Genomic DNA, 10,747 nt, shown 5'->3' with positions numbered 1-10,747 from the left:
CTTTCGTCACTTCCCCTGTCGAGCCAAAAAGCGTAGGAATGTCCATAGGCACTTGCCAGGGGGGGGGTTGATACCGTACACAGGCCACAACGCGCGAAGGCGTTTTTTATTGCCCTTGCTCATCCACCGCGAAACACGACGGTACCATCCAGGTTTTTTCTGCAGATTACGCCATCGCTTCCGTTCTGCTGCTGAGCGCTTTGGATTTCCCGATGAAACATCTGCCTCTTCCTCCTCGTCTGTGTCCTCATCATACGTATCGAGCCCTTCTACCTCTACTTCTGCCACCATTGCTGACTCCCAAACGCCATATAAGCTTTCCTTCACACTTGCAGAGCTTGTTGCGGGGAGTACATCCTCGCCTACGGTAGACATGGTGATATTTCCAATAGCTCGTCTAATGACACGGAAGGGGACACGACGGGAGATATGCTTCGAACAAAGCTCGTGACAGATCCGAGAATGAAAGGCAGACACCCTGTATCCAAGGCAAAGGAGGTAAAAGAGGATGACAGGGACAGGGATCCCAATACGGGATATCCTAGGACCGGCCAGCGTGCCCTGTTTGCTTGTTTTGGGTGGTACGTAGTACGCGTTAAGGGGAGAGGAGGTTAATCCGAGAAGCTAGAGGGCTGGCGCCTTTCTCAATGAAGCAAGCCAATACATTATCTGAAAGGTAAAATGACTGGCAGTTCGAAATGTAAGAAATGGATCATGTGCATATCTGTTTTCTGGCCCGTCGCAATATTTACATCAAGGGTAGAATGTTTGTACGCCGAACTGATGCGGCCAGACACTCCCTTTGTCCCAGGTTCTGTTCTGTATACCACGTTGGCATATAATACAAAGTAAATCAACATTGCTCCATTCGTCTGTTTATTTCCTTGGCCCAGATGTGGTGCTTTCACGGGCTGGTAAGACCGGGCCGGATCGAATTATGTACACATCACCTTTCTTGGCTTTACACGGCGTAATCGTATCTATTGCCGGGCCCCTCCTCCCCATTGGCTTCTCCACGCTCATGTTCCTCCAACGCCATACCACATTGGTGGACATCGTGCTCTCTCACACCCCTGGGGCGCGGGTCAAGCGCTGCACCGAGCAAATCACTCCGAGCTGCGTGCAAGACACCCCCGACGGACCGAAATCCCGCCAAGACACGTTCAACATGGGCCAGATTGTGGACACCGATCAGAAAACGAATGACCAGTTCCCCTTCAGCGCCCTTCACCTTTATTCCCTCGGTTCCTTTCCTGCCCCCTCCTACGAGATCTCGAGTGCCTTGGCGAGCAGGCTGACCATCAAAATCTCCCAAGGCAACATCCAAAAGCATAGCCTCGCAAGCTTCCAATGAGGCGACCAGATTGGATAGAACGTACAAGCGCTGTTGCCGCGCACGTACTTCCAAAGAAACGGGGAAGTAGCCATCATCATCATCCACATTAAACTTCTCAGGGTACACGTCGACGCGGCGAGTCTGCACCAACCGAGACCTTTCGCCCCCGACAGCGCCCAACGTGGATTCCTCCGCCGCCTGCAATTGTGGGCAGGCTTTGTCAGCACGATGCACCACCGTCACCTCTCCGTGAGGCTCCTCCCAGACGCGCATGCCCGTGAGCGGGTCCCCGTCCACTGGCCGACAGACCGGGCACAGTCTGAAGGTTTCGCGGCCGTTGAGGCTGAGCAGAAACAAAGGCTCTTGCTCCCCGCGGGCCCTGGATCGATGTAGGAGTTCAGATCTTTCGCCTTCCGATGCGGCCATCAAAGGGGCCAAATCCAGGGCGTGGGCGCTCTCCGCATCCAGGCCTAGCACCCGCCCGAGCATCGCACCCGTCTCGTGGTAATCCACCGACAAAGCGACCTGGAAGTACATTTCCTGCAGCGATGCATAGCCCGTGTGGGCTTTCACCGATCGCATTAGATCCTCTGGCGTAGGAACGGCGCCCAATTTTTCCTGGAGAAAAGCTGCATTCTGCATTACCACCGCCGCCACCAGGCGCCGGCCCTCCTCCTCGGCCACCCCCGGTTCCACGCTTCGGAAGTAGGTCCGTATCTTTCCCCGCGTGGTTCGACAGTGCGCCTCACGGACCCAGGACGGGGACGGCTTGGCGTTGCGCGTGGCCACCACATAAAGGACGTCGCCGTTCTGAACAACGTAGTCAAGGGAAGCCAGGGGAAAGCCGTTCACCTCGGCCAGACGCAGGTGCAGGCCTATTTGCTTGTGAAGCTTGAAGCCCGCATCGAGCAAGGTGGCCCCCCGAGGCAAATCGTGGATGCGCCCGTTCTTGAGAAAGAAGGAGACCCGGCGACCCAAAATCTCGGCCCTGACAGCCTCCACAAAATCGCGGGCATTCACGTCCAACTGCCAGTCCTTCAGACAGGTCAACCATGCGGTCCGGTAGTGACTTACACTTTTTCCTGGGCCGCGCGAAGGGCTGTTACTGCCCGCAGTGCTCAGGCCGCTGATTCGGCGTTGCTCGTCTTTGTAGAGCCAATGGGCCGCCAGGCCCATCTCTGCCACGGCGTGCATCCTGTTTGTGAGGTTCGGAAACCAAAGGGGCAGGGAGGTGAGCGTGACAAGGTTTGCATTAGACGAGGGAGTCGATTGGCTCGTAATACTCCCGGACAAAAGGAGCTTAGTGCCCCCCGCCTACGGCCAGCTCCCAGGCACCGTATGGCCTTGCCCGTCTCTTCCCACGGTCCACGCACCAATCTGTCCGTATCTGGACCTCCACCACCTGTCCATTCCTCATTATGGTGGCATGCAAGCTCTGGTACCCGTTCATCTTGGGTATGGAGATGTAGTCTTCCACCGTGCTCTCATAGCCGGGCGCAGAGAGGTGGCGTTGCACCAGGTACATCACCCGGAAGCACAGGTAGATGCCCCTGCCCTTCCATTCGCTCTCGGGCTCGTCCGGCAGCCGCCCCAGACTGATGACAATCCGCATGGCCACCACGTCCTTGATGTCGTCCAGGCTGACCGGTTGCCTCGTCTCCTGCGCCTTGCGGTCCATCTTGCGCCAGATCGAGTACCTGTCCTTCAGGCGGCCCGTCACGCTCAAGTTCAGGGGCTTCGGCTGCTCCGACAGGAGCTTGCGTTCCAACATCTGGTGGAGGGCAATGTGAGTCGAGGCCAAAACGTCCTCGTACCCCTCGGAGCGGTTGGCGAGCATGGCGCTGATCTCGGCGGATTCCTGTGGATACACGTAGCGGAAGGCGATGTCCTCCAGCTCGCTCTTCAGGCCCCGCACGCCCAAACGATCCGCCAAAGGAGCGTAAATGTCAAGCGTCTCGCGCGAAATCTTCATCTGCTTCGCGGGAGACATGAACTCCAACGTGCGCATGTTGTGAAGTCGGTCGGCCAGCTTGACGAAGATGACCCGGTAGTCATTCGTCATGGCAAGGAAGAGCGAACGGAGGTTTTCGGCTTGCGTCTCTTCGTAATCCACAGGGGACGAACCTAGCTTCGCAAGTTTTGACACTTTCGTCTCGCCCTCCACAATCTGCTGAACTCCTTCCCCGAAAATCTCCCCAATTTCCTCCAATCGCAAATGGGTGTCTTCCACCGTATCGTGCAAGAGCCCCGCGCATATCGTGTCCACATCCATGCTCAGTCCCGCCAGAATTCGCGCTACCTCCACGGGGTGCTCGATGAAGGGTGCTCCCGATTTTCGGTTCTGACCGAGGTGAGCCAGTGCGCTTACCTCGAGCGCCAGCTTGACCTTGCCGACTTCATCACGCGACAAGTACCCTAGCCCCGGGAGTAAGGACCGCCATAACCGTCCCACCAGTTCTCTCATCTCTGCATCTTTGACTGCAGGGCTCAAGGTGCGCTTTCGCCCCTTTCGATCCGTCCGCACGAGTTCGACGAAGCTCTTGGGAGCACCACTGGGGATAGGAGGACGAATCTCTTTCAGCAAAAGGGACCAGGCGTCCAACCATCCCGAAGAGGACGACCGCGAGGAAGCGGCCTCAGATGTATTTGAGAAAGACTGCGCCAGTTGTGGTCGTGGAACATCAAACACTTTTCCAAAACATCTTTTCCGGGAGAAAGTTCCCGCCATCGGATAGGGAAAGGGTGCTTTTGCCATCTTCGGACAGCCCAAAGTCCACGAACTTGACCATGGCAACGCTGGAGCAAAACATGAAGCCCAAGGTAGAACGATAGCTATACATATAAGATACAGAGGAAGATCTTTGTGACCGCGTCTATTGGTTCTAACCGAAATCCCTGATGATGGCAATCGCATGTTAGATGCGCTCCCTGTACAACTTGTCGTCTTACTGGTTTGCCCCTTCTGCTCCATATGTCGCCGGGAACACCACCATTTTGTGTCTTGATCTAATAGAAAAGCATTGTACTGTAATTGTTGTGTTGTAGGCAGAAATGTTGGGCAACAGAGACAATCAGTCGGCCTGGAGGGTCCTGGTTCCGGCCAGGTTTAACGGCTTCGCCAGCGACCAGGCCCTTGCTGCCGAAAAAATGTGGGAAAGTGTATCCCTGCAATCTCTTTCACGCAAGTCAATTCATAATTCCAACAGGCAAGCTGGGCACTTCCGTGAAAAATATCTATGTAATACTTCTTGTTCCATTTCGAATCAACACCTTTCCCCTTCTTATGAATAGCAGGCCTAGAGGCTTAGGTTATGCTTGGGCAACCTCAATCATAACATCTTCAGTTCAGGTCAAATTTTAAGCAAAAAACCCAAAAAAGTGCCTTCTCATAATTAAATAAGCCTATTTAAGGATTTGTGACATTTAGGTTGAGAAGGATGATCATTTGTTGCTATAATTTGCAATTACTGCAGGGCCCATACACCGTACAGCCCCCCAGATAAAGGCGACATTGTAAGGAGGCGTACAAGGAGGGTAGAACAAGAAAAAAGGAACGTTGCTATAAAATAAACAGTTGAACATCATCAAACGCGCATTGCTTCTTTACTCTTCACAGTGGACGTGAGCGAGATACGAGTGGAAACGATGCTATTTTTCGTAACTCAGGAATACGTCCGCTTGAATGGTATTTGAAAGCAAGTCCAGGTGAAGGCAGCTTAAGAAAATGAATCACGTTGAAAATGATGCGCGGGCAATTTAGGCCTTTACATTTCTGCTCATGGCTGTGCGGTCCGTAAGGCGAGTTGGCTATGTCTCTTTATTTTGCTAGGTCTTAAGAAGTAGGTCTTTCGACATGCTTGTTACTACGTTTCATATTATAATGGTTCTTTGTCAAGGTTATAAGTGACATTATTTGGGTGAACGCTGCCGACAATGGGGAAAGGCGAAATGCTAAATCTCCTCGGGCCCTAACGCTCTACGTCCACCTTGGTGGGTTTGGCCACGACAGTTTCGTCGATCTTACACTTTTATCGCCTTGTTCTGGTTAGGTCTTCATTAAATTTATTACCAGTGCTGGCTTACACTGAGTCATGCACAACATCCTCTGGGCAGCAAAGACGAGCCCTGTTCCTGGCGCGGTGGAAGTGGTGCAACGGAAAAGCGACCCGGAGACGCTAACCTCCTGCCCCCTGTGCATCCGAGACTGCTTGCGTGTGACCTGTAATCCTTGGAAGCGCAGTTTGGCGTGACTAGGTCTTTGTTTTTATCACTGCTGATTTTTGAATGCTAATTCCGGCTCAATTCCCAATGATGACCAAATAACACAGACAGAGCGGTTGTTTGAGTGTAAGATGCCTGCCACGTCAACATTCTCGTCGGACCCTTTGCCGTCCTTCTTCACTCCTGTTTCAACCGAAGTCTTGCTCGAAATTGTGTCATTTTCTGACCTTGAGACTTTGTGTCAGCTTCGAGCAACGTCGAGGCTGTGGACTGTGTTAGTTGCCGAGTATGAGCAAGCCAATCCGTCCTTCACTGCTCTAGTTGAACCGATGCCGGCGCTCCCTGCTCAAGCTAAGCGTCTTTGTAGAGCAACTCCTTCCGTCGGTTTTCTTTTCAATCAGATGCGTTCTTCACCTACAGAAGTTGCCCAAATGCTGTCTCACTTGCCGCCGCGCTGCCAAGTTATCGGCGGCGACAGTCAATATCCTTTTACAGGAGCAGACAAGAGAATTGTACAAGGAAACACTTACGCGCAAGATGCGATTTTGAACCTTCTTTCCCTACCTGAAGCGTGTGCTCAGACATTTACAGTTCAGAATAGTGATCTTGAAGCTGTAACTGTCGCCCCCTGCGAGCGGGAGGGGCGACGCTGGCTACGTGAGGATATTCTGGGGTTGAGTCCTTCGATTGAGTACAAAGTGATGGTGGTTTTGCCCGGACAGCGCGCTGACAACGTCGAGCTCCTTTTGAAAGCTCTTCAAGAGGGATCTCCCTCCGCAGCCATTGTTGGGGGCATCTTTGCGCGAAATCTCTTTTGCTGGAAGGACGGCGCCTTGCGAAGGCCGGGAGGGGAGGGAGGGAACGCTGAGGACGGTATCGTGGGCATGGCTCTCTGGGGCAACGTGCCCCTGCAAGCCGTCGTTTCACGAGGAGTTGTGCCATGCTCGCCGTCCTTCACCGTCTCCAGCTGGGAGTACGAGGGAGAAGCTGTCGTGGTGAAGAGCCTTTCACGTCCAGCGTCCGGTGACGCGCGCTTGGACTCCGCCCCCGACGTGGTGGTCAATCCCTTGGTGGCCTTTGAGCACGCTCAGCGCAACGGAGATATCTACGTAGGATTACAAATCGAGGATTCCGCGGTGCCAGTGAATGGTGGAGTCGATGGAGGGGGGGCGGGGCACGACTCAGGGGTACCAGGGTCGGCGTTTAAGTCCCGCCCCCCCCCCTACGAACTGCTCTCGTTCGTTTTCGCAGTGGACGAGGGCGCCCCTGTCCTCCTTTTGTCTTTCGTGAACAAACTGCAGGGTGGACCACCGCCCAACGCGCGGCTGACTGTCAAATTCTTCGATTTGAAGACGCAGAGCGCCCAGGCCCACGTCCAGAAGAAAATGCGGGCGGTGGCGGAAGAGCTTCGGCGCAACGGGCAAGACGTCCTCGGGGCCCTCCTCTTCTCTTGCAACGGTCGAGGCCCCCGCCGCTTTCTGGATGCGAGGAGCACGCACGTGGATGCCTCCGCGTTCACGGCGGAATTCCCAGGAAGGCAAGTGGGGGGGATGTACGCAATGGGTGAGATTGGCCCGCAAGCTACATACGTGGATGAGGAGGAGGAGGACGACGAAATAGCGGGAACAGATGCTGGTATGGTTGTTAAAAATGGAAAGGGTTTGGGGGCGGGGGGCTCGCAGATTCTACGCAATAGTCAGTCTGGGTCATGCGCGCTGCAGGGCTTTACGGCCGTTTTTGCCTTGTTGGTCGCGCCAAGGAGGTCGTCTCAGTCGTCGCATTTGCTCGACATTCTCAACAAAGATGGTCTGAGTGCCGCAATACGCCTTGTGCTGGGTCCTGGTGCCAAATGAGGGCTGCCAAGGGTTGGTGTTTAGGATTAAGCTTGTCAATGCGACCACGAGTTGGATGTTACGTTTTGTTTGTATTGACAGACTAGAACGCGCAAGATGGAGGGTCAGAGTACGGGAGTTGTAGATTGCTTGTGCACATGCCGAGGGGTGACTCAGGAAATTAAGAGGGAAGTGGTTTCCTTTATCCTAGAAATTAGTTGAAAGACACGGAATATGTGAAAGAAAGAGATTTCTTTAGGATTGTACCCTCGAATCCTTTCCAGGGAAATGGTGTGGAGGAGTCATGTGTGGAGAGATATTATAAATTGTAAAAAACAAGTAAGTGGTAATGTCGCGGGAGTGGCATCATAGCGGAACAATAGTAGCCTTTTTTTGGCTTGTTTCTTCTGTCGATGAAATATAATTTCATCTTAAACAGACGCTGTGAAAGAATTCGCACCACACCAGCTACAAAGATGTCCTTTTTGACCAGCACTCTACAAGTCCAAATGAATATTCGGTCAGAGGCCTTGGATCGTGAGAAATAGCAAAATGTCCTACGCCGAACGCATATCAAATATTGTGGTGTAAAGCGGCGAAGGCTGTCAGTTCCCATTATAGCGGCAAGCGCATTCAAGCTTATTATGCCTTTCTCGATCAATTTGAATTCGGATGAAAAAATGATGAAGAGGAGGTCAAAGCCAAAATTGTTTGTTAAACGTGCCGATGCGTCTTTTAAACAACTAGGTAAATGAGAAAAGGTTACGAGCAAGGATGCCAAATTTGAAGCTTCATAGAATCACCACAAAATAAGTCTCAATATAACCCATTGACATACGGGATGCAAAAGTCGGTTTCCCCATACACTTCCTCAAAAGTAAGAATTGAACAAATTGCTTAATAGGATCAGGGAAAAAAGGGGGAGGTTGCGACCTGGTGCATGTCGTCATTCCTCGCCGAGGCCGATGAACGGCTCCGCGACGTCCCATGCGCCTGACCTTTCATTTGCTTTCACTGTTGGATTACGCCTCCCTGGTCACGTCATGAATGAGTTTGCGAATGGGTAGATGAGCCCACTGCGTAGGGGAAGGCGTAGCTGATGTATCTTTGAGGTCAAGATAAGGGCAGTGTGGTCTGTAAGCCCCTCAACCATCCGCACGCAATTCCTCCCGCCCCCCCATTATTCCCGTGCCCCGTTTTCTTCGTCCCGGGGGAGGGCATTTTTTGATAGTCGAAGTAACTTCGCGCAGGACATGTTTATCGGCCAGCTTTCTTGATGTAGTTTCCATACCTGGTTTTCATGTCCATACCACAAACTCGGTTCTCTGCCTGGTTCCCTTCTCTATCAGATATTATGACGGTCAAGCGCCGCAACCACGGGCGTAACAAGAAGGGTCGTGGCCACGTGAAGCGTGTACGGTGAGTCTGTTTGCATGGCCTTGAGGGATACAGTGCCTCGCGAAACTTGCTTTACCGCTATGACCCGGGCCTCCCCTGCTTGAAACGGATGCCTCGGACAAGCAGTTTTGGTGTGGTTTGGCAGTCCTCCAGTCTGAATGAGAGATAAGATCAACCTGACTGTTGTGGTATAGCTTGCCTTCCACATTCTACCAGTTATCCTCTGAAAACGCCTTCGGATTGCTCAACCGCTTTGCGCCTTTCTATGTCCACATTGCAGATGTGCGAGCACAGGGAAGGCGGTCCCGAAGGACAAGGCCATCAAACGCATGGTAGTGCGTTCCATTGTAGACCAATCCTCTGCTCGTGACATTAAAGAGGCGCGTGTGTTCGAGAACTACCAATTGCCCAAGCTGTACATCAAGCAGTACTACTCCGTGGAGGCGGCTGTGCATCAACGTCTGGTCCGCTCGCGCAGCAAGGAGGACCGCCGAGTTCGCGAACCACCTGAGAGAAAGCGCCCGGGCGGGCGCTAAGTTTGCAGGACGCGTGTGCGAGCAGCAGGAGCTAGACGCTTATTGCCGCGCCTTGCGGAACTCTGACAGCACTTTTCCTTGTAAAGCAGCAGTTTTTTCATCGCATCCTGCGGGATCGCGGAGGAAGATGTGGTTATAGGAAGGGGAAGTGTGAAGGGAAGATGTGACAGGCAAGTGAAAGGCAAGAGACGTCTGGTCTGTCATGGCTCGTCACGCATTCGTTAGTGAGTGAAGCCGCGGCGGGCGCCTGTCCAGTCCATCCGATGGGGGCAGATTAAGCAATCAACGGTTTCGGTGGGGATCAGTTCTTGTTTCTTCATTAAGTATTGTTGTTTATTCGTTTGTCTTGTTGTAGGTTCGAAGACTCCTTCGTTATCGATTTTTTTAAAAAAGGTCCGTATGAGTCCTCTTCTTTGAACCACCCAACTTCAGCCCTCAGGCAGCTGCGACACAGCCATCTGGATCGAGGTTACAATTTCGGCAGCTGCTCATTACCAGACACGCACAGCCCTGCGGTTCTTATCCCTCACCTTTTGCCGGCATCTCCACCGCCGAGGCTCGCCCGCGCCCCCTGAAGCGTGCGGCGCGACTTGCCGGCCGCGGGCGGATCCCCTGCTTTCAGGAAACCCAAGAGGCCCACACCGTCGAACGGCCGCCGAAGGGCCTGGCCGCGGCCAGCAGGTTGCCCTGTTCCTCCCTCCTGTCGGACTTGGCCCCCGCTTCCCTGCCAGACGCATAGGACCCAGTGGAGGCCGGGGGCGCTCGCGGAGACGAGAGGGACAACCTCCCTTCGACAGCCAGGGAGCCGGATGCTGCTCGTCGTTCCCTGTCGGAGGCATCGGGAGAAACGGGTGGCGAGTACCGGCGAAGCACGTCCTCCGCGTTAATGTCCCTGCCCTCACCCTCCTCCGGGACCTCCACCTGCGTGAACTCCACTTGCGTTTGGCTGAAGATTTGTGTCTGCAATTCTATCGCCACAGTCTCTGCGCCGAGATGGCATGAAGGATAGATCCGTGGCGGAGGGGGCGCACCCAAGGCTCGCAGGTCGTTTGTCTCGCTCGGAGTTCCCGCCTGAATGGCTCCCCTGTGCCCCTCCGTCTTGTCCCTCCCCGCGCGCCAGGGGGAAGCCTCGCCTCCCTCCTTCCCCGTCCCGCCTGCGCCGGGCGGCTCCTCTGACTGTGACAGCCCTTGCCCAGCATCCATATTGGACCGCGAGGCTCGCCTCTCTTCTCCCTTCTGAAGAGCCGTTGGGGCCTCGACGCCCTGGCCCTCTCCCTTCCCCGGATGCTCCTCACGCGCACGTTTACGGGAGGTAGGGGTATATTCAGCCGTACTCCTTCGCGTTGAGCGAGTTGGGCTCACTCGGATAGCTTCGACAAGCGGGGGTAAAGGTTCTTCTTCCTCCTCCTCCTCCTCCTCCTCCA

At 54.0% G+C, this 10,747-nt stretch overlaps 1 protein-coding gene across 1 annotated transcript; it reads left to right on the top strand.

Annotated features, from left to right (window-relative positions):
• Nucleotides 1-6,866: 6,866 nt before the first annotated feature.
• Nucleotides 6,867-7,703, top strand: NGA_2055400 (uncharacterized protein; the record flags this gene model as incomplete). Its single annotated transcript, XM_005856184.1, has 1 exon — nucleotides 6,867-7,703. A coding segment is annotated over one exon (544 nt), but the record flags the coding sequence as incomplete, so codon positions are not given.
• Nucleotides 7,704-10,747: the final 3,044 nt, after the last annotated feature.

Source organism: Nannochloropsis gaditana (genome assembly GCF_000240725.1).
Source record: "Nannochloropsis gaditana CCMP526 unplaced genomic scaffold scaffold023, whole genome shotgun sequence".
Taxonomy (NCBI): domain Eukaryota; class Eustigmatophyceae; order Eustigmatales; family Monodopsidaceae; genus Microchloropsis; species Microchloropsis gaditana.
The sequence above is the reverse complement of the archived record's forward strand: the minus strand, read 5'-3'. Positions and strand labels throughout refer to the sequence as shown.